We start from the raw sequence: 23,378 nt of genomic DNA, 5'->3' as shown, positions 1-23,378 counted from the left end.
AATACACAAAGTGCAATTTTCTGTTAATTTCTCAACAAATTCTTCAGTATTAACATGCAGGTATTAGAACTTTATAAAAAGTCACTTGTCGTATTATCAAGTGTGCATCATTCTGCGCTCTTAGCCCCTATACACACCTACAACAGATTTTTATTTATTAATTTATTTTAATGTTGTTGGGTTTTGTTTTGTTTAGTTTTTTGTTTTTTTTACTGCATAGCTTTTAAAATAATATGGCACAAAAAAAATAACTTTTTTCATTTTAACACTATTTTTTATTTTAAAAAATAATAATAAAATGACAAATTAGCCTAAACTCAGCCAGCTTAAAGTAGCCAAAAACGAGTTCACAAAGTGCCTTTTTATATTAATTTTCAACAAGTTGTTCGACATGAACGTGACTTCACTAACAGTTAAAAACCGTGAGACATACCTGACGGCTTCACCTGTTCTTGTGACAAATGCCTGCGGTTTTTATCGCTCACCTGTCGCACCTGTCGCCTCCCATCGCGCCAAACAAACAGCTTTCTGTGAATCGACGGTTCGCACATGCGCGGTAGGCCCCGCGACGACAACTTCCTGCCAAATAGTGTTCCCTAACAACAGACAAAGCTTGTCAGTGTGGATTCGTGTGAAGACGCCTCGATAACAGCGCTTCTGCTTCACTCCTTCAATGGTAAGACCGCTTCTGATCGCCTCTGTGTGGCCCGGGTGTTGGTTCTGTGTTCGGGTTCGCGGCTTGGTGCAGCGGGAGGGAGATGCTTCCACACGCTGCCATTTCTGTACCCACTCCGATGGCTGCTGGGCCCGACTAATCTCTGGAGCGGAAAACTTTCATGCCCGGGCCAAACTAAGTACAGCTAAGCTACTGTTACTTCCAGACTTGCAAACTCACGCTAATCGACAGCGGATGGGACTCCTTTAAAACAGTTGGTCAGGCTGGGTGAAGTCAGAACCGCTAGCTAGCTTTGAGAAGCTAGCGTTGTTGTTGGAAGCTTGCACGGTGGAGTCTAAATGCTGGTACGGTGCGCTTTATTTGTGTCCTTTTCAGTTGCCACTTAGTGTGAATTAGTAGCTCCCGTCAAGATTCCGACGTTGTGTTTGAATAATGTTTCAGGCTCGTTGGGTTTAAAGTGAAACCGAAGCCACTGCTTGTCAGGAAGTAGTCTGATGCCTGGCGTCACCTTCACAGCAAACTGTCCTCGGCTCGAGTATTTGCTGAATGCAGCTAACCTAACGGTAGTCGGCTAGCTATTTGCAGATGACACAGACAGGACCTTTACCTTGAGCTGATGCAGCCTGTCCCCGCCTGCAGCGGTGTCCATCTGCAGCAGGGGCGTCCTTAGGATCCTGACACACTGGGGGGCTTTTACCCAGTCCACAAATAAATAGATTTTAGGCTCTTTAAAGTTATATCAGAGCAAAATGGATCTAAACTGTGACAGTGTGCTCTCTGCAGAGTGAGGTCATCCCATTTCTTTCTTAGCTCATGTTTGGCTTTATTATCCTGGTGAGAGTCTTGGAATTAGTATTATTTATGATAATTTGCGGTTAGAATAATGTATGAAGTTGTGACTAAAATGTTTTCACACCACAAAGACACCAGAGCAGCTCATTTTAACAACCACCTGGTTTGTCTTCAATAGTAATGATCTGAAATCCCTGTGAACAACAGTTTAAATAGTCCAGCAAACAATGGTAAGAGGGGACAAAAATCACCTGTAAAGTCCCAGAATGCACCACTATAGCTGCAGTGATTGGTCAGTTAATATTCTCTGTTTTCGACATCATAAACAGGATTGTTTTTCTGGTTTCTGTCTTCTTCTATATGTTTGGGTTGTGAACTAAACAAGACATTTGTCATCTTGGGAAGCACTGATGGGCATTTTTCAGTTTTTTCTAAAATGTTATAGATCAATAACGAATCAGTTATGATTAATTTAGAGATTCATTGACAGAGAAAATAATAATTGCAGAGTGAAACTTCTGTCCCAAGGCTACATGTATGCACAATCATTTGCTGCAGAGACGTTGTTGAGATCCTGTAGCCCAGAAATCTTACAATTCTAACCTAACAATTGCACTATTTTTAGTTTTTTTCAGCATAAAATGTGAGACGCTTTGCTCTCTGCAAACTAAGGCCGTCCTATTTTCTTTCTGTGCTTAGCCCACATCAGAATCTAAAAGGTTTTTATTGCCGAGTAAGTTTTCACGTACAAGATATTTGATTTAGTGTTTTAGTGCATAACAGTAAACGACAACATGTAGTTTAAAAGGTGTTGTCGGATGAAGACGTGTTACAAGATAAAGAAAAAGCAGTTTTACTAGTCAAATTAGCAGTACGTGTAATCAAGGTTTTTTACTCTTAATTACTGGTGATTTACAGCTAGAATCATCTTTAAACTCCACAAACTTGTGAGCTTGACCAGAGTTGCCAGTTTAAACTATGAGCTAGTCCAGGAGACGAGGTGCAGGTGCATCAAATCCTATAAACCGATACCCCAAATACATTATTAGTAATGGTGATAAGCTTTTATTTCTGTAGCATCTTTGAATAGTGGATCTCCAAGGTGCTTTACTGAAAAGGAGCAACAGTAAAACATGAAAAAAAGGCCATAATACAGCATTGGAAAATACATTTTAACAGGCTTTTAACAGCTTGTTGAACTGATGCACTGACTGACTGTAAGAGGAAGCTTGTTGCACGATGTCGGGACTAAAAGACTAAAAGACTAAAAGCCAGGTTCCTCTTTGCTAAAAGCCTGGACTGTGGGACTTTTAAAAGCAGCCAGTTTTGTGGTCTGAGCGGCTGAAGTGCAGGAAGAGGGATTAAAAGTCGTAGACCCGGAGCATGTAGGGATTATTTAAAAGTAATCAAGAGCATCTTAGATTGAACTCAGTCAGCCAGGACTGCAGTGATGTGTTCCCATTTGTTGAGTTGAGTTTTGAATCAACTCTTAAGGCTGCATCAGTAATTCAAACACTAATCAGACTAAAAGAGCTGCTCGTGTTTCTAACAACAACACAGAAAGGTCTGTCCAATCAGAAATACTTTATTGATCCCCAGAGGGCAACTTGTTTACAGTTTAGTTTTTAGTTTACAACTAAAATATAAACAGAAGTGGAAAAATATGACCTTAAAGTATAAACATGAGTAGAAAACTATGTCCTAATATATAAACATGAGTAGACAGTATAACTGTAAAATGTGCTTTTCCTAAGAAAACAACTGTAATATAACGTGTGATAAATTGTGTGTTACTGCACAGTGGTAATAAGAGGGAAGGTTAGTGTGCTGGGAACTGATCTAACTACAGCAATAGGTCACTGTTCCTCCTCCAGCCTGGGTCTGGTTGAACTGGGCATCCTTGCTCTTTTCCTTCGCCTTTAAGAATTGAACTGTTGTTATAAAGCAGCTCTTCTGAAAATCAGCAGCCGCCTTAGAAGATTGTCTGTCTTCCTTCTAATCAGTGACACATTACGTCTGTCTTTAGAGAAAACCTTTAAGGAGCTTATTAGAGAATCACACAACTCATTAACCTGCGATGGACTGGCGACCTGTCCAGGGTGTCCCCTGCCTTCGCCCTGAGTCAGCTGGGATAGGCTCCAGCCCCCCCGCGACCCTACTGAGGATTGAGCGGTGTATAGAAAATGGATGGATGGATGGATGGACAACTCATTAACAAAGATTTTGTTTTTTTTTGTCAATTAAACAAGACCCCCAATGAGGCCACAGCCGGACTGGTTTTGATGATTTTTTTTTCTGCATCTTGTTGCATAGTTCTGCACAAAATGGACCAATCACGTGCCGCCTATTTCATTCAGAGGAACAGGTTATCCTAATGAAGAGCTATGAGGACACTAAAAATTTAGAGAGACAGAGATGCTGGTGGAAAACAGAATATTTTTATTTTCCCACTCAGCTGCTTGTTTCTAACTTACGTCTGCACATTAGAGCTCTGAAACTTTAAACTTCATTAATTTAAAACATCAGCATTTAGGTCTCAAAGTGAAATTAATGTTATTGATTGGACATTTTCTGTGATAAATACCTGTACACTAGTCAGTTTTCTAATCTGTGTTCTGTCTGTTGCAGTAACGGCAGCGTGAAACGATCTTTGCAGCAAATCCGGACCAAACATAAAAACGTATTTATGCGTTGAGCTGAATGCATGTAGGTTCCCGTGGCAACACAATGCACACAGTGTGCGACACTGTAACCGCACAACTTCCTTCGATAAGATTACAGCTCGACACGTTTGCAGATAAACGTTAAATCCCAAACTGTGAACAGAACCTCCTCCAGAGCAGCATCAGTTGCCATGGTGATCTAACAGGTTAAAGGAGAAGAAAAGTTTAGGCTCAACAAACCTGCCGACTCATTGGACTTGCTTCATGGCGCGCTCACTGCTGGAGGGACGACAGTTTTTAAGATCTCGACTTTTCTGGTTTGATAAATGATTATTATTGAAAAAACTGCAGCCTGAGAGTCAGTGCAGTGACTTTTGGCATCATACGGTGAATTAAAGTGATGCACGCTTTGGCTGAAATATATAATTTCTATTTTTTTCGTCAAGTTTAATCCTTTTTCCGACATAAATCTTGCATAAGCTCACATATACTCGAATGGCCCGGCCAGCCAAGGCGGCACACTTCTGATTCAGAACGTGCGCCATTAACAACTAGCTGGCACATCGGTGGAGGTTTTAAATTTGCCGTCTGACCTATTTTCTCTTTCTGTGTCTACGTTATGTCAGTTAGATAAATGTTCCGTCTCTGCAGCTGTGGCGAAAAGGCCAGCTAAGTGAGCGGCGGACAAAACGAGATTAGATCTTATCCCCCTGGGGCATCTATTGATATGACAGCTTGCACCTGAGCAGCTAAAGCTTCTGGAGAGTATGTTTTCGCAGAATGTAGGTTAGGTCACATGTAAGGTGGCACGCAGCCTTAATCCCGCGGTGAACACAAAGAATGGTGGGGCGCTGGGTAACGTCAACGCCGCACGTGCCTCACCTGCAGGGTCTCGTGCTGGAGATCAGAGCAGGTTGCCCCACTTCCTCTGATCTGCCGGCGATAGGAGAGGGATTCATTGATATTCTTTTTTTGGGGACAGAGGGAGGGGAGACGTCGCGTCGGGAAGCTACATAAGGCTCCACTCCCGCCATTTACTCCATGCCTCTGTGTGTTTGTGCTGCTGTGTTTGTGTGAAGCAGGGTCCCGACAGGCTCTCCGGCTGCAGAGAGTAGGCTGAGCGTGCAGACATGTCGGGTCGCTCTGCTGCAGAGATGGACGACTCGCAGGAGCTGCCGGTGAGTGGAAACACAACGCCGAAGCCAAACTGTGCATTGTTTCCTGGTGCACCGTATGTATGTTTTGTTTTGTATTTGGAAAAGAAACGTGTGCTTTGGCTCGTGAAGTTGGTGCAGATATCATGTCATTCACTTTTCTTTTTAAGGAACTAGAGTTGAGTGAACAACTGACTGAAAACAGCTGTTTTTGCACATAATTCTAAACAGTTTACTCCCTACAAAGCATCTTTAAGACAATACGTTTAGTTGTGTAAGAGGCAAAGGCGTTGGTTAAATATTAGAAAAGATCAAATATAAAAGGCTGGTCAATTGGTTTTGATGATTTTCCATCTGTTTTTGATTTGTAATTTGGAAAGTAAAGCAGAAAGAGTGGGGAAAAAAAAGTAGTTTAGCTGTAAGTTTGCAGCACTGCAGATTGTGCAAAACTTTCTAATCTGCATCTGACTTGTATCACATTCACTTTTCTTTTAGAGGAACTAAAGTTAGGTGGGTTTTAGGATGTGACTGAGTAGCTATAAAGACAGTTAACTCAAAATAGCCAATTTTGCACATAATTATATGTAGTTTCTCAAAAAAAAAAAGCATCTTTAAGATAATATGTGTGGTTGTGGTAAACTGTAATGTCCAAATGAGTTTAATAGTATAAATAATAGAATATTAAAAGATGTTATATTGGTATTGATGATTCACCATCTGTTTCTGCTTTTTGATTTGGAAAGTAGAGCAGAAAGGAGAAAAAAAAAAAGTAATTAAACAGTAATTTTGCAGCACTGCAGATTGTGTCTGACCTGTTCCCAGCACAGTCTGTGTATTATGTAATTATGGCCGTAGATGTAGATGCACTGATGGTTTTTATTTGTAGTGAGGAGCAGATTCAGTCTGTGTTTTGAGTCCGTACCAACAGTTTAATTGTCTCGATGGTAGAACTCTGACCACATTTAACCGTCTTTTTGTTATCATGTGACTTTATTAGCTACAATATTAAGAGAAAATAAGTTGCATGTAATATTCGTGAAGCATAAATTCATATAAACTTGTCCATGTGCAGGCAAAGAAGGCCAAGATTGAGCTCGACGGTGGACTGAAGAAAGAGCAGAGGTTGGTTAATCTTTTAAACTGCTGCTCACATCATCCGGAGGGCAACTGCATCGAGGAAAAACTTGGCTTTTAATTAGATTCTCAAAAAAATAATTCCTCCATCGTGTTTGTTTTTCCAAAATATGGCTTTCTTGTTCCTTATACGGCTGCAGCCTGAGTGCAGTAATTCTGTAATGACGGTGAATTCTTGTTGCTCTTTCAGTAATCTGGGCGACGATGGAAGCCCGTCTGCTGTTTTAGCGTCATCGGAGCAGGACAGCTCGTATTCTGCTCTGTCCACTGCCCAGCTGGATCCAGGTAAGAGGAAAACGTTATCATTAATGTTAATGTTATGTTATCTTATAAAAAAAAGCTCACAGTGCCCAGAAATACTGCCACGATGTACGTCGACGTTTGGTCTGTAGTTGCAGGTGAACACGAGCAGTCGAACCCGGACAGAGGAGCAGCATCTCAGACGTGTGACGACTCGATTAACTCGTACGCACATCCAGGTACGAACACATAATACCGTCAGTGAAATCAGAAAGCTGCTTCTGTGGCCAAAACTGAAGCAGCGTTTTCTTTTTCTTTTCTTTTTTTCTTACAGCCGCCGACACAACGGCCACATCTGAATACGGCCAACAGGTTTATCAGGGGAGCAAGTAAGTGCTGCATGGACCTCATATGTATCAGATATGTATCGTATCAGTTATCATGTTGTGATGTTGAGCAGATTTAACCCTCTGAACCCTGAGATCTGCCTGCTGGTTTGAAAGATGTTAGAGCTGTAAAAACAAAGAGGTTTTTCAATTTTCCGATGGCTGTCGAACCAATCATGTATGTGGTACCGTTCTATCGGATATTTTTGCACTGAGCAGATGTGCTCCCTGATGTCGCCCCGCATGCCTCAGCTGCTTCCAACAGTCACGTGACAGAATATTAAGGGACTGTTGTGTGTGTGTGTCGTGTTTACACAGAGCAGAGACGAGACGAGCACAGAAACTAATTAAGAGACTCGGAGGAAGTTAAAGTAGCAGGATCAATGAGATCAATGCAGCATGTCTTTAAACAAAAAATGCTGTATTGAGAAGCAGATCTATTCCACAAATATCTGCAGAGTCGAGTGAAAAACACCTCGTTTGTAGAGGCTGTAAAAATGTGAATTTTAGAATATCTATAGCATGTTGAGACACATCATTCGTTTGAGTTTCGGTAACACCTCGACACTTTCAAGAACGTTCTACATGTCGATTCTGGGATTTTTCATTTTTGTAAAATAATTAAAGATATTCAACTTTAGATTTTTTTGTTTTTTATGATTTTTGTTATTGGAACTGTCAAACTGCACACACGACATTTCTGAGTTCTCTCTCCTTCTTCATTCTGTTTCCATAGAGGTGTAGGACTTCATGTTGTAGTGAAAAATGAGACAGAAGCTGCTTGGTTGGGGTTTAAAGGCTTTAAGTCTCATAGTCCCTCACTACCATCCATCCATTATCTATACACCTTAATCCTCACTCGGGGGGCTGGAGTCTATCCCAACTGACTCAGGGTGAAGGCAGGTTCACCTGGACAGGTAACCAGTCTATCACAGGGCTACACTTAGAGACAGACAACCAAGCACACTCACATTCACACCTACGGACAATTTACAATCACCAATTAACCTCAACATGTTTCTGGACTGTGGGAGGAAGCCGGAGAACCCGGAGAGAACCCACGCTGCACGGGGAGAACATGGAGACTCCACACAGAAAGATCCGGGGTGCCCCCACCGGGACGCCAACTGCCAACCACCGATTCACCTGTTAGCAATGTGCTCCGATGAATATATTTTTTTGACTGACGATTTTATTTCATTGATCCAGCTGGTTTTCCGATTTGTTTCTGTGCTTGTCTTTTATCTGCTCTGTGAAAACACTGCCTGTACTTCAGCCGAATAGTCCATAGACTTGTGCCGTGGGACGGTTGGTTGTAGCAGAGTGATTCATGACTTCACAGTTGTGCAAAGAAGCAAATCGTTTTTAGTTGCACTGAAGAAATCCATACAAGAGATGTAAAATAAAGTGATTTTGGTGAAGTTTAGGTTTAGGTTTGATCATTTTTTCTGACTTTCTCACAAGGCTCTGTCTGTTTTTACAGTTTCTGGCTGATGAATGGTGTCATTTTATCAATTTTTCACATGATAACACGTCTTTCCAACCTTTTGGGGTCCATATGGTTACCTTCAGTGTAAAAAAAACAAAACAAAGCTAGATAGTAGGCCTGTAGTTTGATATCGTTTACCCAGTCTTGTTGCAGGTTCTAACCCTCGGCTCTCTCTTTCAGCCCAGCGGTGACGTCCTACACCGGCCAGGTTGCCTTCCCTCCTCTGGCTCAGTCCACCGTGTACTCGGCCTTCCCTCAGACCGGACAGACTTACGGCCTCCCGCCCTTCGGTTAGTGCTCGAGCCTCCTCTAACAGCCTGCTCACTAAAAACCAGCATCACACCTGCGTTACTTTGCTTTTTGAGGCCTTACTGTGCTTTGGCGCTGTGGAATCAAACTGCTTTTGACCTCTGCTTCGTCACACATCTTAACTGGAGGACCCGGTTTCTTTAACTTGGGCCCGTCTTCAGTGACCCACTTCTCTCGCTGCCTCTTTCATTCTCTGCTTCCCGTTGCTCTTTTCCATCTCTTCAGGTGCTATGTGGCCAGGCATAAAAACAGAGACAGGGCTGCCTGAGGCGCCCTCTGGTGGCCAGCCTGGGTTTCTCAGCTTCAGCACCGCATATACCTCAACCCAGCCAGGCCAGCTGCACTACTCATACCCCAGCCAAGGCAAGCTGCACTCTGCCTCACCAGATAACGCTGCCACACTGTCTGCAAGTACCTGAACAACACAAAGACACAGGAGAACTTGCAGCGGCACCGCTCTGTTTCCTTCTCTTGTTGTTAGTCACTGCAGACATCATGAAGACAAACCTTTTTTTCTTCTGTCTTTGGCTCTGTTGTAAAGAGTTTTTTTTCTGTCTCCAGGCTCGAGCTTTACAACATCCAGCGTGTACTCCAACATCCCCTCAGCTACAGCCGTCACCACAGCCTCCACGGCCGTCGCCCACCAGGTGTGTCAGTGTTCCTCAGTGACACCAACAGCTTCTGGATTTGTCTTTTCTTATTGATCAGTGCACGATAAGGGAGGTTTTTCTTTACCATCAGAATAAATGAAACCTTGAAAAAATTTATATTATTGCAGCTTCAACCCCTGAACACCAAATAAGCAGTTTTCAGCGTTTTTTATTTGCTCCCGTTCTCACTGCGGCTCATTTTTCACTGCATCATAAAATCCTGTAGCTCTGTGGAAACGGAACAACTGGAGGAGAGAGAACTCAGAGATGTTTTCTGTGCCATAGAACACTTCTAGAAGGTTTAATTAATTGAACAAAAGGAAAGGTTTATTTCTTTTAATGAGCTGCTTTACAAAAATTGAAGAAACTGCAATCAGCGTCCAACATTTTTCCAAAAAGTTGCCCATTTTTTTCTATGTGACTGAAAGCTTCGCAGTGGTGCAAAGCAGAATGAACTTATTTTAATTTTTACAGAATTTAGTTGAAGCCAACTGTTTATTTTTGGCAATTTTTTTTAGAAGGTGATGTGTGGAATAAAGCCGTTTGGATGAAATTTCACGATTTTTAAGCTGAGGATATTTTTTTTCTAACAAAACAACACAAAAAGTAGAAACGGCTCCAGTTATTTTTGTGCTTTTACCATTTCTGGCTCTGATAAACGGTGTCATTCTGGGGTTCATGGGTGTTGCTTTAAAACCTCAGAGCAAGTCGCCAGAAACACAGGACGCTGCGCCGGAGAGTGTAAAATGAATCAAGTCTTATTTACAATTAACCAACACAAAACAAGCGTCCGGAGGCTGGTAGACGTAAACCCAGACCAGCCTCGCAGTGGGCCGTACCTTCCCCTCTAGACTAAGTCAGGATAAACAGTCTGTCCTACCACTGGAAAGAAAAACCCGTAAACGCTACCCAGACCCCCATCCTCCAATCCAGGAAGAGCAAACACCTGAAATGAAACGAGGTGAAGGTGCTGACGTGGCGGTGGATGTTTGACAGGAAGTCAGCCGGCCGGTGTGATCGAGGCAGTCAGAGATCAGCAACAACCAGCCGGAGAGCGACAGCACCCAACGCCACTCCTCCACTCTTGATAGACGGGGCCACTAACACAGAATGAGCAGAAACACAAACAGGAGGGAGGGAGCACCTAACAGTGGGGTTAAAATGATCAAAAGAAAACCAATACTCAAAATTCATGCTGTGATTTAATGCTGACAAAAAGTTTAAATGTGCCACAAATACATATAAATGTGGGAAAGTAGATGACATCCTGTTGTGCTGTAACATCTTGGTAGGAGATCAGAAGGTTACAGTGTGATGCATCAAATACATCAGGTAACCTGTGCCTGCCGAAACATTTCCAATTTATGTAAGTGTTTTAAAATATCAGCTTATACCAAGTGCAGTATTTACGCCTTTTACCTTCACAGCAACTCGTTGCTTTTCCAGTTTAGTTTGTTGAAATTTCCGTCTCAGAACCTGAAGTTGCTGAATCCAGTTGATGAGGAATTATTTCTCCAGAATGTTTGTCAGTGTTTTCCCACCGTCCTCCTCATGTTAATAACTGTTACATCTTGTGTTCCTGCAGGAGTTCAGCAGCTACAACTCTCTGGGACAGAGCCAGTTCTCCCAGTACTACGCTCTGCCTCCCAGCTACGTACCTGGTCTGCCCAGCAGCAACGAGCACAGCGCTGGTGTCGGCGTCGCTGGATATTCAGCTGTGAAGTCAGAGGAGGCTGCTTCAGCTGGACTGCCTCCCAGAGGTGGGTTTTAGCTGATTTATGTCCGACTCGTGTCTTTCGTCTGCACATCTTGATGCTGATTCGGACCCACTGTGTGATCAGTTTTGATCTGTATTTGTCACTGCTTTGTTCTGCAGCATTTACTGTCTGGGCTGAAGTAACGCCATGAATACACCTTATTTATGACATTCATACAAAGTGCAGAAATGGCATCAAAGTTTATTTTTTTATTTTATTTTTTTAAGCTTCTTGCAGAACTTAATACGGTTCTTGTGTGTATTTAGGCTATCAGATAAACTTTATTGATGCCTCACCTTAAAAATTACCTCGATACAGCAGCTAGATGATACAGAAGCACTGTAAGGATAGCATATAGTTATAGTAAATACTATTTGCACCTTTAGCATGTACAGCTGTGTAGAGCTGAAACGATGCCTCGAGTAATTCGATTGCTAAAATGCCTCGAGGCGAGACTCTCTGCCTCCAGGCTCCATTTAATCCCCTATATATTACACTATATGTGCAGTGCGGATGTCCGCCCGTGTTCCGCCCAGACGGTGGTTTCTGTTGCACAGCCCGCTCACTTCTGCTTTTGGTGCTGTAATGTGCATGCCAAGTGCAGATTGCAAAACAGATGCAAGATGGTGAGCGGCAGGGAGAGCAAAATAACCTGCAGAGAAAACCATGTATCACAATTAAATTAAGCTAACATAATTTAATAACATTTTTTAAATCTGATTACTTGATTGATCACCGGAACAATCAGTAGAATACTTGATTATTAAAATAACTGATAGCTGCAACCCTACAGCTGCGGCATGATGGGTATTACACGCATTTGTAGGAAACACACAGTGTCAGGAATTCACCTTAAATATATACAGAGCAACAGGCTACATTTCTGTAGGAAAGACCAGGTTACCTTTATGTTGCTGCACTTGAGGAGCTCAGGACTCGTGGTGGTCGCACCTTCTGCTGCGGGACTCCTCCATGCTGTCCGTTGTAGAATCATATGTTTCGTTTAAACTGGTCAGACTGAAGACGTGGATATCTTTTGCACCGTAATGCTGCCAAGTCAAAGTTGTTAGCTTAAATTAAGAAATTAGAGGCTACAGCGAGTCGAAGATGGTTTGGTTTTCAAACATACTACGATGCACCTGTTAAAGCTCATAGCAGCCGTTTTACCTCCATGTCAGAGCAGCCGGAGGACAAAGTTCTAGTAAGTCTGGACCTCAAGTCTCTGGTGTTCCTCACAAAGTTTTTTTTCTTTTTACCACATATTTTTAGCATCTTGTCCACCACAGCAGGAGTACCGGTTCTGCTAACACCAGTGGGAAGCCTCTTATGAGTAATGCACAACAATTCAGACAACTCATCAGAGCATTTTAAATATCTGCAGCTGTTACTCTGACCATCAAAACTAAAGTACAGAAATCTCCAACTTTCTGATCAGAACAACGAGGTTGACATCATGTAATTTTAGTCAAACAGCTTCCCGTAATCCCCTCTTTGACGATACTGTGTAATAGATGATTTTGTTTTAATTCATCGCGTGCTCATCTCGCTGTCTTGTGTTCAGATGCGTCTCCGCCTGAGAACCTCCCGGCAGGTGCAGCTCTCCCCACGAACGTCGCTCTGCCCGCCGGAGCTCGAGATCAGGACGACGTCGGCCGCAGGAACTCGGTGGGAAAAGCCAAAGGAAAGGGCAAGAAGTCCGACAGCTCGCCACCTGCTGACACCGACCTGGAGGTAACCGGGCAGCGGGTTCATTAAAGTTAAAACTAAACCGATTAACCTCGTCAGCTTGTTTTGACTGATGCGTCACATCTTTTACCCCAAAGGTAAAACTGTTGTGATCCGTTTATTATGCCACAGTTTGTATTATATCACAAATTAGGAAAAGAAACGTTAATATTGATTTATCGATTAAGATCAATCTTACATTTCATTTTTGCACTCGTTTTTAAAGGTAGAGACGAAGCTAAAGTCTTTTTTTTTTTACTATAATTTTCTATTTTTTTTTAACAATTTGCTGTTAATTTGCATTATTACAGATAATGACGAGAAAACTTTAGGAAATAAAGGGTTTTAATCTACATGGTCACTGTAAAAATCCTGGTCAATATAGTAAATAATGTGTTTTTACTGGTAGAATAAAATAGACATACTTTAGAATAAAAAGTACTTTATTAATCCCTGAGGGGAAATTCGGTAACTCGTTGTTTTGCAATGTTTAGTTGAAAAGTTACGTCATTTTACTGCATGTAAATCAACCAAACATTTAATTAAATTACAGATAATTGCTGTTATTAAAATCAGAAAATATTATAGAACATTATAGATGAAAAGTAGTTTTAAAAAAAAAACTCTAATTTTTGTTAAATCCCAGATTATTTGTAATAAAATCAGTAACAGTCCCTGTTTTTTTTTTATTTGTTGATGCTGTAGTATTCCACTGTTTTGTTTTGTTTTTCCGTACTTTTCTGTGGCTCCTTTGCTGCCAGCTTTCCACAGTTTATGTTTGTTTGTTTATAGCGTAGTGATGCAAGATTTAGTGGTTAATAAGACTGAATTGTTATTAACAAGAGCGTTAAATATGCTTTCCAGTGCAAATTTTAACATCATGTTTTAATCTTTGTGTTTTAGCGCATTTTTCTGTGGGATCTGGATGAAACCATCATCATATTCCACTCGCTGCTCACCGGCTCTTACGCACAGAAGTTTGGAAAGGTTTGTTTCCTCTGAACACGCAACACACAGAGCAGTTTGTTGTGCCACAGACTGAATGTGGGTCTGTGTTTGTTCAGGATCCAGCCACTGTGCTGAATTTGGGCCTGCAGATGGAGGAGCTGATCTTCGAGCTGGCAGACACCCATCTTTTCTTCAATGACCTGGAGGTACGTTTGAACTGCAGCCGCGTGAAGCAGCTTTCAGTTGTGGTCACAGCACCTGGTAAAAACATAGAATTAGTTAGAAAACAGAGTGGACTGATCCAAAACCAGCAAATCTGCAGTAATACTAAACATGTTTGCACGTCTTTGCCCCCCGATTTGATTCAGTCCAAGTCTTCCAAGTAATATTTACTATCAGCAAATTCCAAATCTCAATCCAGTGCCCTTTTTTCTACATATTACATACTTTAAGTTAGATTAAGCTTCATAAAAACAATTGACTGTAAATGCTTGACAACTAAACAGCTCTGAAATGCATTCAGGAAGAAAAAAGCACTTCTGCATCCAGGTTGTTCTTTGATGTAGATTAGTCGTAGACGATGAAAATACGGGTTTCAAATGTCAGAAAATGTATCGTAGACCAGCTGTAGTACCTGGTTGTTCCACCAGGTGGAGCCTCTCACTGTTTTTAATACTGTTGAGACCAGAGGAGGCGTCACTCAGACTACAGGCAGGTCATGTTGGCAGCAGAGAGCATTATGGGAGTTTAGCAGCAACGGGACCATGACAGAGACTAATGTGGATGTTATTGACCTCCAACCACAAACTGGATCAGTTAGGATTCGTAGCTGTTTTATGGTACTTGTGTGATGGTGGATGTAAATACAGGGTTGGGTTTAAGTAAAGCCAATACTGATAAGTTAAGAAGTACCTTTATTGTCTTAATCCCTATCTTGGGGATGGATCCGGCCATCCACAGAGAAAAGCTACAGAAACACTGCTTCTGTCCTAATGGTGTCATTCTTTTAGCACCAATACTAATAAACTAGGTATTTATAAACTGTATGGTTTTAACGGCAGGGTGTTGCAGTACTTTGCTAGTATCAGTATACCACTAAACGCCATTCCCAGCTGTTTCTAAAAGACTTACTGTGTATGAATGTTGTAGTGAATGTTTGGTTTATAAATACTTCATGTTTATTTCTTACAAAACAAGTAAAAGAATCTGAAGAATCCTCCCATTTTCTGCTTTTTGTTTCCTTCAAGGAGTGCGATCAAGTCCATGTCGAGGATGTAGCTTCTGATGACAACGGACAGGACCTGAGGTGAGTTACAAGCTGTCCTGTAACGCCTAAATCACCTTCAGCATCATCCCACTGACCTCAGGTGTTTTTTTTTTTTAACCTACTTCAGTAACTACAACTTCCTGGCGGATGGCTTTAACGGTCCCAGCGGTGGAGGAGCTTCAGGAGCCACCACCACCGGAGTCCAGGGAGGGGTGGAGTGGATGCGCAAACTGGCCTTCCGCTACCGCCGGCTAAAAGAGATCTACAACAACTACAAAAGGAACGTTGGGGGTTAGTCTGGATCATGTGAAACTACTCTGGCACTTTGACAAGAAGTAGAAAAACAGTCTGCTGCTAAACATGCGCCTCCATTGTTGTTTTTTTTCACACGCTAAATGCTAGCTAATGCTAACACGTTTAACGACAGTAAGATTAGTTCCACCGTCCAGAAGAGAAGATGAGTAAACAACTGGCTGATCAGAATTTAACATGTTTTCCTGGTTAAACAAACAAAGCAGCTCATTGGGGACAAAATAAACAGAACATTGTGTGTTTACGCTACATTCTGTGATTGGATTTTGTATATTTAGCAGCAGCATTATGTTTTTCGGTGGAAGGACATGTACGTTTACACGTCAGCAGCATAGCGGTTGTGTACTAAGCTTCTGCATGTCTTCGTCTTTCAGGCCTGTTGAGTCCCATGAAGAGGGAGCTGCTCTTAAGGCTTCAGTCTGAGATCGAGAACGTCACGGACGCCTGGCTCAGCACAGCGCTCAAGTCTCTGCTGCTCATCCAGTCCAGGTTCGACCAACACACTTCTTATTTGTGGTTTCTTGAGCTCAACCTGTCATGCAGAGTGAATAAAAAGCTCTACTGCACCTCAGAGGCTGAATATGTATTACATCGTGTCTACACGGATATTTAAACAAGGCTCAGAGTTTTATTTAAAGTCCGCCTCCTCCTGTTTCTACATCCTTCTGCTGAGCTCACCTTGAATACATGTAACTACAAGCAGAGTTTTGTTACTAGATCTCCTGATCAAGTTTTTTGGCCTCCAATCCAATCTGAGCCATTTAATATTTAGTTTCTGCTCATACTGAGGCAATTCAATAACATTGGTGTTGGATCAGCCACAGTTGAGTTAAACAGCACAAACTGAAGAAGCTTTTGTGTTTTCATGTTTCTTCCTGTCTATTAACGTGTGTCTTACCGACTCCCACCACCAGGGGGAAGTGTATGAACGTGTTGGTCACCACCACTCAGCTGGTTCCCGCTCTGGCCAAAGTGCTGCTCTACGGTCTGGGAGACGTCTTCCCCATCGAGAACATCTACAGTGCCACAAAAATAGGTACGCACGACCACAATCGGTGCTTTTTGTGCTAGACACATGCAGTGCAGATTATTAACATTTACCCTGTCGGTTTCCTTCAATGCAGGGAAGGAGAGCTGCTTCGAGAGGATCGTCTCTCGCTTCGGGAAAAAAGTGACGTATGTGGTGATCGGTGACGGCAGAGATGAGGAGTTTGCAGCAAAACAGGTAAATGTTGACTTACCTCTGCCCTCCTTTTTTTTTTTTTTCCTGTTGTTGTTTGTCTGCAAGTCAAACAAAGTTGTGAGTTCAAACACAGTCGCTGGCTGTTTGCAGTCACGCAGCTTAACTAAACATCATCCAGAGGAGCCGGATGGACTGGACACTGAGTGGAAAAGAAACACAAAAATGGCCGGGCCCACTAAAATTAGTATTTGTCAAAATAGTCTCAATCTGATGCTTTGGGGTTTTCCTCCTGCTCTGTACTTCTCTGCATCATGTCCAGCATGCTTTTCCTAAAAACAAACAAAAAAACAAAACACTTCTTGTGGTGAGAAGAAAAATGGAGTCAGAGGTTGTGTGGGCAAGTTCACCGGAGTTTTATTGACGTAGATTAGATTTTCAGATTACATTCAACTTTATTGTCACTGCAGAGAGTACAGGTACTCTAAGGAGAAGCAGCAGTAAAATGCATGATACAGAACGGACACACTTATATATGATTGTAGAGATGCAATATAAAATCATCTAAATCAGCAGTCTCCAACCTTTTTCGCACCACGGACCAGTTTCAAGCAAGACGGTTTCCTACTACTCACATAACAAATCGTAATCATGTTCTTTATTAATAAATTGTTATTAAAAAAATAAAGTTACTTCTTATTGCTAAATTTAAACTCGCCAGAGACGTTTGTTTTTTTATTCATTTCGGCAGCGGCAGACTGATGGCGCCGTTCAACGGCCAGACATGAAAACTGAAAGAGTCAGTGTCGTAAACAAGCACAAGCGGAAGTGAATGGAGACGAGCTAGTCATTTTTCAAAATAAAACACCCTGCAGACGCCGACGAAAATAAAATAAACCAATAAAATGTTTTTATTCTTTCTGTGTGGCCCGGTACCAAATGACCCACAGCCCGGTACCGGTCCTCGGCTCGGTGGTTGGGGACCGCTGATCCAAATTACAGGTAGAGATAAATATTGGTGTGAGCAGTACAAACACTAGAGACGGCATCATGTCCAGAGTCCTGCACGCTCTTCCCAAACAGACTTGTAGTGAGGATTAATAACTGTCTGGACAATCAGCTGCTGCCTGCTACGCAACAGAAAGGCCAGTTAACTCTAGTTTTGTCAATTTAAAAGGTGTCTGGACCTGAAAAAAGATTACAAGATGTAAGTGTATAATGATCATAAGTTAAAAAAAATAAAATAAAATCAGGGGAAAGTGTGGAAATGGGCGTCGTGGAGCCTGAGTCTGTCACTGCTGGCTAGTTGTAGATACGATATTAAGGATCTGGAGTTGTGGCTGCATTAAAGTTCACACCGCAGCTTCTTTTCTTTGCTTCCTGTCATCCCTGCTTCCAGACTCACTGCATCCTTCTCTGATTCCTTCATTCACCACAGTGATTTAATTGAGCACCAATCCATCCTGTTGTGAGTCTAACCCGGCTGTGGTTGTGTCTCCTCCCCCGTGCAGCACAACATGCCCTTCTGGCGGATCTCGACCCACGGCGACCTCGTGTCCCTCCACCAAGCGCTGGAACTGGACTTCTTGTAACGGAGCTGCTGTCGAATGTCGCACGATAAAAAAAAACACAAAAAAAAAAAAACGTCTCGCCGGTGACTTGTGGAGTGAAACTGTGTGGAGAGAGAAAGTGAAAGAAGAAGAAGAAGAAAATCCTCCACGACCCCCGACGACACACACTCACCTGTTAGAAACCAACCCGCTCTCACTGTGCGACATTCTGAGGTGGACTTTGGGTCAGAGCCGACTGAGAATCGAGCTGGTCGGCTGAATGAAGGTTCCTCTCGCCCAGCGCTCCCTCCTCTACGGCAGCTAACCTCACCACGGCACTGATTTGGACACAGAAGGGATAACTTTCTTTAGTTTTTTTTTTTTGTTTTTTACCTTCTCCATGGCCTTTATTTTATTTTCTCTTCAGGTTAACACCCTGCGGCGAACTTTATCCCTCCTGGTTCTATTGCTCTGCATCAGCGTTCTCTTTCGGGGCTGTAGAAGCTTCGCGTTTCTTTTGCATTCGTAAGACTTGAAAGCATCATTTTTGCAATCTGGTTTCCAAACCGTAAAGTCACAAACAGTCATCAAGCACCAAAACAATCCCACTTCTATTTAATTTTGGTTTGCGTCTCATGTAGCCAGTTAACAAAAGGTACGAGATGGGGTTTTGAAATACCGTGACTTGGTCGTGACCTCCCCTCCTGACCTGACCAGACCACAGCATCCGTCAGCAGGCGGTGCAGTCGGTGTGATTCGTAGTCATGGGCATGTGCAGGCAGTGTCGTGAGTCATCCTTCCTCAAAAGACACCACGATGAAAAAAAAAAGATGCACTAACCATTCACAGAATTTGTCTCAGCAACAACTGGGGCTTTTTCAGACGAGTTGCACTTTGCTTTGGAATTTTCTGCCCCGATAGTCGAAGTATTATTAGCAAAGCAGTGCACGGGTTCTTAAAAGTCACGTCGCAGTCCGGTGAAAACCACGAGTCGCCATGTGAGGTGAAGCTGAAGGACTGAAAGAGGCTTTAACGTTGTGCTTTGACTCCACGCACTGGAAGTTAAATGCCGGTCTCATAGTTTCACTTGTTTTCAGCTCCAAACAAACAAAAACAAACTAAGCAGCAGCTGAATCCGGTGCTTCTCGGACTGAGGCTGTGAAGCTTCCAGATTACGAAAGCTTGTAGATGAACTCAAAGCCTTTAATTGTGCAAATGGAGCAATGTTTGAATGTGTCTTCAGCAGAGTTGAATGAACCACCTTAACTCCATTTTGGCTCATGTTCCACTTCAATTTAAAGTCCTGCATCTCTGTGGAAACTAAAGTTATTCGCTTTTTTTTTTTTTTTACAAACGGTGCCTCTGGGTACCGTAGATATTTTCCAATTTAACCTTCGTCTCTATTTCCATCTGTTCTGTTTAAACACAGCCTGCAGTTCAACCTAAAAGTTTCACATTTTTTGTCAGGTGGCTGTCGGTCGTAGCTCAGTCACTCGTGGCTTCACGGTTGCGCAGAGTCGAACAGAATTTTTCATTTTTTACAGAATCTCGTCAACGCAAACTGTTGCTGCTGTTCGGAGGATTTTAACATTAGATTCGGTAGAACTGCACTTGATTAGAAGCCACATTGTCTGATAAATGGTGTAATTTTGCCATTTTTCAAATATAAAAGCCTTTTTCAGATGTTTTTTGGGGTTTAGAAGGTTTATGAGTCGGCTTCAGTGCTCTTTTTGTCATCTGGACGTCTTCAGCCTCAGACATGATCGGTCTTCAGCTCTTCACCTGAAACAAGCAGAACAGTTTCTCACCAGTTCTGACACGTTGGAGATTCCTGGTTTTCACAGCAGTGCGACGACAATCTTTGTATATTTCCGCGGCCTGACCGTCGGGCTCCTCAGAGCACAGTCCTAAGTGTCCTTGAAATCCCACAAAGAGAGAAACTTCCATGTCAGGACGAGTGGCACAGTCTGTCTGTAGAACAGTGGGCTTCTGACGTTTGAGGTGGTTTTTGTCGTTTGGTGTGAAAAGCAGGACGACTGCTGACAAAACAAACTGATCTGTGTTTTCTGAATGTTCAGTGTTTGATAGTGGAGGCGGTGAAACGTGAGCGCCACCGACTTTAGTGTTTATTGTTGGAAAGTCAGAGTTCACTTACAAACATGGACGTCTCGATTGTTGTTGTTTTTTTCCTGTAGGTAGAACTAAAAACTATTTCGTCATTTTTCAAGCAAAAATGCAAAAAAAAAAGGACAATCTGGGAGTCTGGGTCGGTGGAAACACGCGTGTTGAAGATGTCGTTTTGGGTTGAAAAAGTTAGAGCGAAGGCTGCACAGTTTTAATTACTTTCTTAACCCATAATGGTCAGTATCAATCAATAATCAATAACCAGAATTATTATGTATGAGCTCTGGTTGGAGGTCATGAACCAAACGGTCCAAACAACTATTGGATTAATGGGGAAAATAAACAACTTTTGCAGCTAATTTCATCTATAAAATGCAAGAAAATAGTGAAAAATGCACAAGGTGGCATGTTTACATCGACCTAATCCAACGTATTTTCATAAAGGACGAAGAAAAACTGAAAACCGGAATGAAAACAAACTACAGTTTGGTACTTTAGTGCCAAAATGACTCATTCTTTGGATTTGGGAAAAAGTGAGTGACATTTATCACGATTTTGTGAGATTTTGCCCAAACAACTAATTGATTATTGTGGAAAATAATCATCAGCTGCAGCTAAAATCGCCTGTAAAACGTCCAAAAATAAAGGAAAATGCACCAAGTGGTGCCTTTACATTTACGAAATGTAAAGTATGTTCATAAAGGAGTAAGAAAAACGACAGATAACAGTAAAAACAGGCAAAAATTGGGTATTTTTGGTTTTTAAAATGACTCAAATCGTTGGCTTTGAGGAAAAAATATTTGTTAGTTGCAGCCGTAATGGAAGTTATATTTTATGTACCAAATGATTCATCAAGAAAATGATCGTTTCTGCCCTAATTTTGAAAATATTAGTCAATTGGAGCTAATTTTGTCTGTAAAATACAGACGTGACGCTGAAACGTCGACCAAAACCCAAATAGTTTCATAAAGGACTGAGAACAAAAACAGCAAATAGCAGTCTAAACAAATTACATTTTACTGTTTTTGCTTGAAAAATGACCGATTATCAGAATGATTGCAGACGAACCTTTGAGTAATGATCCACACGATGACCCCCGGCCTTTCTGAGTTGAGGAGGAACAAAGAAAAACCAAAACCAAGGACGATGACTGTGCAATAGAGTTCTACTTTTGCTCGTTAACTGTATTCGGAGGGATGTTTGTCGGCGGCGGAAGCGGCGGGAGGCGACCCTCCCTGGTCTGAATGAGATTTTACGACTGAACAATACTGAGCCTGAAGAAGATATTTCCACACATGCAGCTTGACCGTTACGAATGTGTATTTCTGTGTAATTAGTTTGTGTGTGACTGTGCATATTTATATTGTGCCTTTAACCATCATCCGTATGCATAATCTCAAAGGGAAACATGTACGTTTTGTTTTGTTTGATACCTATATCGCTGCGTTGTCGTATTATCCAAAGTGTTATTTTACTTTTATAACGCTTTTCTTTGTTTTTGTTTGTTCTTAAATTGCTGGTAAGATTTTCTTTTTGTTACTACGTGTGACGTTTGTTTGAGTTGTTCTGTCTGCACTGTAAGGTCTCCTCGAAAAACTCGATTTTTCATCCTCGACATCAGTGTCCCTTTTGTTTTTTTTCCCCTCCTTTAGAAAAGGAGCTCGCGTTGATTTTGTCGCTTCGAGACAATCACGATCCGTAGACATGGTATTCTTTTTAAGCGCAGATCGAGTCGTGAAGCGCGGCTTTAAGCGAAGCTGCCTCCTGGTCGCTCAGTGTTCTACTACCTAATGAGAGAAATTAGACCTTCTCAGCATATTTTCAGCTTATTGAATGTTTTGTTTCTTTACTTTACCTGCATGTCTGTTTTGAAGTAAATCTCATGGGAAATGACCATGAAATGTTTAAGGGGCTTCAGTAGATGTGTCCTCTTCTTATTTGTATTCTTTCCAATGCCAAATACTGTCGTCGTTTAAAATGCTGTCAGTTTTCAGTTTTTGTTTCATGTACTTTCATCTCATTTTCACGGAGGCGGTCTGAGTCTCACGCGGACGCCCGGATGTGATTCTGTAAACCAAACACTTATCGTTACAATAATCGAAGCTAATTTAATTCCAGTAATCACTATGTTCCCTCCACAGTCCTGTAAGGTTCTCCTGTGTACACTCAATACAATGTAAATACATTTTAAACCGTTTCAGACTCCAGTTTGTCTTTATTGCTTGTTATTGCACACAAAAAAAGAAATACAGAAACATAAGAGTGGCAGCGTATCCAGCACAAATCTGACATTCAGCAGCAGAGAAGGAATGTTGAAATGCTGGAGGAACAACGAGGGAAGCTGCCGGTTGCTAATGCATCTAAAAGCTAGCACATAAAAGTAATATTTCACTAAAAGAGGTAAATCAACAGTTAAATCTTCCATTCTTGCATGGCTTCAGTGCAAAATTCTCTTTTTTTTTTGCAGCACAAACGTGTTTGATTTGATAAAAACTGACTGATGCAGCCTCCTGCGTAGCTTCAGAGACTGAAAACAGACAAAACACATCCCGTTAATGTTTTGTTTCGGCTTTTCCCTAATGTGGAATCACAGAGAGCGGCCACGGTGCAGCCGGAGAAATGCTGAGGCAGGGTTTGAGGTTATCGACCGAACTTCAGGTTTAGTTTTGGGTTTACGGGAGAACTGCAGCAGTTCACTTCATACTGCGGCACATCATTCCTTATTCACATCATCATTCCTTATTCACATTTTTAAAAGAATGGTACCAGTTTGACATTATATTCTGCTGAGATAATATCAGAGTGAAGGTGACAGAGTGTCCTCAACCAGAACATTTTCAGCATCGATCTATCAACTCAAATAAAGTTTGTCATCTTGCTGTACATACGCAGTAGTACGGGCGAGATGACAGCGTTTCTTCAGGATCCAATCATTTAAAGCAGTTTGAATAAAGAAGTGTTTGCACATCTGGATCAGCAGGTCAGCATTGTGACAGCTGGTGGCATGAAGCTGTTGATCAGC

The 23,378-nt window shown here is 41.9% G+C and overlaps 1 protein-coding gene across 2 annotated transcripts; it reads left to right on the top strand.

The window, feature by feature from the left end:
- The first annotated feature begins 585 nt into the window (after positions 1 to 585).
- On the top strand, positions 586 to 22,558 carry eya3 (EYA transcriptional coactivator and phosphatase 3). Of its 2 annotated transcripts, none has more exons than XM_008285798.1 (18): positions 586 to 676; positions 5,214 to 5,309; positions 6,358 to 6,407; positions 6,610 to 6,704; positions 6,812 to 6,898; positions 6,994 to 7,048; positions 8,715 to 8,824; positions 9,405 to 9,490; positions 11,079 to 11,253; positions 12,812 to 12,981; positions 13,879 to 13,962; positions 14,040 to 14,129; positions 15,171 to 15,229; positions 15,318 to 15,481; positions 15,877 to 15,991; positions 16,417 to 16,538; positions 16,627 to 16,727; positions 18,194 to 22,558. In XM_008285798.1, exons 2-18 carry the CDS (start codon positions 5,262 to 5,264, stop codon positions 18,272 to 18,274), a joined length of 1,692 nt encoding a protein of 563 aa, XP_008284020.1. In that variant the 5' UTR covers positions 586 to 676; positions 5,214 to 5,261; the 3' UTR covers positions 18,275 to 22,558. The 2 variants fall into 2 exon arrangements, with proteins under 2 accessions (XP_008284020.1, XP_008284022.1); XM_008285800.1 differs by having other exon boundaries at positions 5,211 to 5,309.
- Positions 22,559 to 23,378: the final 820 nt, after the last annotated feature.

This window comes from Stegastes partitus, unplaced genomic scaffold (assembly GCF_000690725.1).
Source record: "Stegastes partitus isolate 25-593 unplaced genomic scaffold, Stegastes_partitus-1.0.2 Scaffold417, whole genome shotgun sequence".
Classification (NCBI taxonomy): Eukaryota; Metazoa; Chordata; class Actinopteri; family Pomacentridae; genus Stegastes; species Stegastes partitus.
This window is presented reverse-complemented; position numbering and strand designations above follow the sequence as displayed.